We start from the raw sequence: 2,769 nt of genomic DNA, 5'->3' as shown, positions 1-2,769 counted from the left end.
TCTCTCTCTCTCTCTCTCTCTCTCTCTCTCTCTCTCTCTCAAGTTTGACAGTAGGTTACTGTGGATGTGTTGATGTCAGGCCTACAGGTCGATGTTAGTTGCCCGGCGCAGACAGAGCACAGCTTCAGTCGGTATGTCTTGGGCTCTAATTTCATTGGCCTCCAGACGCAGTACACGTAGATGTGAGTAATTGTTTGTATCCACAACTCTGCAGAAACTGCTCACTGAAAATTCTGGAAAATGTAGGGAAAACGTTAAGTTACTGTCTTAAGCAGGCTCAAGCAGAGCCTATGTACATTAGAATAACTATGCCTAATCTTACAAAAAATGTCAAATTGGCAACTGTCAGAGCAGTACATCAATGGGAACGCAATATGTTTTCATGGAATGCATGAAACAAATTATTCTTTTTGAAGACCATTTGTGATATTTTTCAGACCTTGTTTGTAGGTGTTTCTTTAACTAGGGACATTTTTTTAATTTTTTCAACTAGGGTCCTGCAGTGTTTTAGAACTGAAAGTCTTTTGGTCACTTTACATTGCGTCTTTAACTACTATCTACTAATTGTTTAGTATAATGTACGTACACAATATGTGCATTGTATCAAATAATTAATTTAAATGTTGTTAAGTGAAGACACTTAATATAACACCTTTAACACTCTCACTAGTTTGTCTAATTTGTCTGTGATCTATATCTATAATTCTGTCTATGTCTGTCCTCTTATCTATAATTATCTTTCAGTGGAGATATACATCACAGGAGAAAGAAAAAAATTCTGGGCCAAGAGTAAAACAATAATATCCATACATAAAATGCATTTTAATATTAGCAAAAACAAATGAGGTCCCAAGGTTTCCGAGACAATTTTAATGTGATCTTCATATAACAAAAGGACAAAGTTTAATTGTGTTACTTTAATAAACATCAACCTGGTGACATAAAGATGTCCAAAGTTGAAGAAACACCCTTGTATGCAGATATATATTTTTATTTAATGGAGAAGTTTACATGTACTATTTCACTATTTCTCCTTTTTATATGGAAATAATTATATCAACTCTGTTTACATACAATATTTGTTGTTGAGAGCAATGTATAGTTGTAATATGTGGCTGTTTTGAAGCATGCCATTAGGACAGGCATATTTTTTAGGAGAAGATTTGCATATAAGCCTTTGACATGCCTTGTGGGCGTATGTGTACTGTAACGTTTCCAGGTGTGTGTTTCTTTTTTTCTGTACCTTTGATCTTGTTGGCCTGGAGATACAGATTTTCCAGACTGGTGCTGATAGTGGGAATCCTTTCCAACTTGTTGAAAGACAAATCGAGCTCCACAAGTGTGCTGACATTGAAAGCGCTGGCTGGAATTCCCCCATTGGTGAGCTGGTTGTGGGACAGCCGTACGAAGCGCAGCTCAGGCCGCTGGCTCAGAAAATCAGCAGGAATGCTGGATATGCGATTGTACTCGAGGTAGAGTTGGCTCAGCTTTGGCGGCAGGCTTTCTGGAATCTTCTTCAGTCGGTTCCCTCGTAAGTCTAACAGGGTCAAGGACAGTAGACCCTCAAGTGCATTGCCGAGGTCTTCAATGCCGTTCACTTGGAGATGCAGGGCCGTCAGGTTGCTCATTCCACGGAAAGATTCAACTGGGACATTGGAGATATTGTTGTGATTCATGTGTAGATCTCGTAGGGAACGTGGTAAACCGTGTGGAAGCCGGCTCAGGTTGTTGTTGTGTAAAAAGAGGCGCTCAAGGTTTGGTAGCTTGGCGAAGACTTTGCCACCAATCTTGTCAGAGCTCAGTTTATTTGTGTGGAGGCTGATCCAAGCTAAATTTGGAGCATTATCAAAGACACCATTTGTGATGCCCGTGATCTGGTTGTTTTGTAAGTATACATACTTGATATGAGATGGGACAAACGGCACGTGCTGCAGCTGGCGGTTGTCGCAGTACATCGCGCTGGGGTACGAAGGAGGACAGTCGCACTCCAAAGGACAGTCCAGCACAGGAGGCTCATCCTCATCCTCTGCTCTTAGAGAAGCATGGTTGTTAGTGTGACTGCGGCCATAACCGTGACTGTAGGCTCGGTTGCGCAGATAACTTAGCCAGGTCAAAGAGTTGGTTGGTTGTGTCATGGAAAAACTGACAAGCTTTGTCAATATCAGCAGTAAAATCCAGCCTTTCATTGTGACTGAGTCTCCTGTCAGGACACAAATATATATGCAAATATCATTTTTGAAACTTCATAAATGTTTATGTTTATATAATTAAATTAGTAATCTCTAATTAGATATTATTCATAATAAATTCATATTTTTTCAGTGCAAATTATTTGAATTATTATTATTAAATTATCAAATAACTTTATTATTCTTTTACATTTTTATAATTGAATTAGTAATTTTAATTATAAATGATCCATAATAATATTTTATTATACATTTTAATAAATATTTTTTTACTAATTATTTAAATTATTATTAAATTATTGAATAACGTTATTATTATTATTATTATTATTATTCTGTTTTATATTTTTTATAATTACAGTAAACAGTAATTTTTCATTAGATACTATTCATAATAAATTTCAGTACAAATTCTTTAAATTCTTTTAAAAAATTATTAAATAAACATATTATTATTATTATTTAATTTTTTTATAATTAACGGGATCATATGATGTTGCTAAAAAGAACATTATTTTGTGTATTTGGTGTAATGAAATGTGTTTATGCGGTTTAAGGTTCAAAAAACACATTATTTTCC

At 35.7% G+C, this 2,769-nt stretch overlaps 1 protein-coding gene across 1 annotated transcript; it reads right to left on the bottom strand.

Annotated features, from left to right (window-relative positions):
- Positions 1-81: 81 nt before the first annotated feature.
- Positions 82-2,186, bottom strand: LOC107702840 (fibromodulin-like). Its single transcript, XM_016505262.1, has 2 exons — positions 1,244-2,186; positions 82-233 (listed from the first exon to the last, which is right to left on the bottom strand). The coding sequence occupies exons 1-2, from the start codon at positions 2,184-2,186 to the stop codon at positions 82-84; spliced, it is 1,095 nt and encodes a 364-aa protein (XP_016360748.1).
- Positions 2,187-2,769: the final 583 nt, after the last annotated feature.

Source organism: Sinocyclocheilus anshuiensis, unplaced genomic scaffold, assembly GCF_001515605.1.
Source record: "Sinocyclocheilus anshuiensis isolate Anshui unplaced genomic scaffold, SAMN03320099.WGS_v1.1 scaffold366, whole genome shotgun sequence".
In the NCBI taxonomy this organism is placed as follows: domain Eukaryota; kingdom Metazoa; phylum Chordata; class Actinopteri; order Cypriniformes; family Cyprinidae; genus Sinocyclocheilus; species Sinocyclocheilus anshuiensis.
The sequence above is the reverse complement of the archived record's forward strand: the minus strand, read 5'-3'. Positions and strand labels throughout refer to the sequence as shown.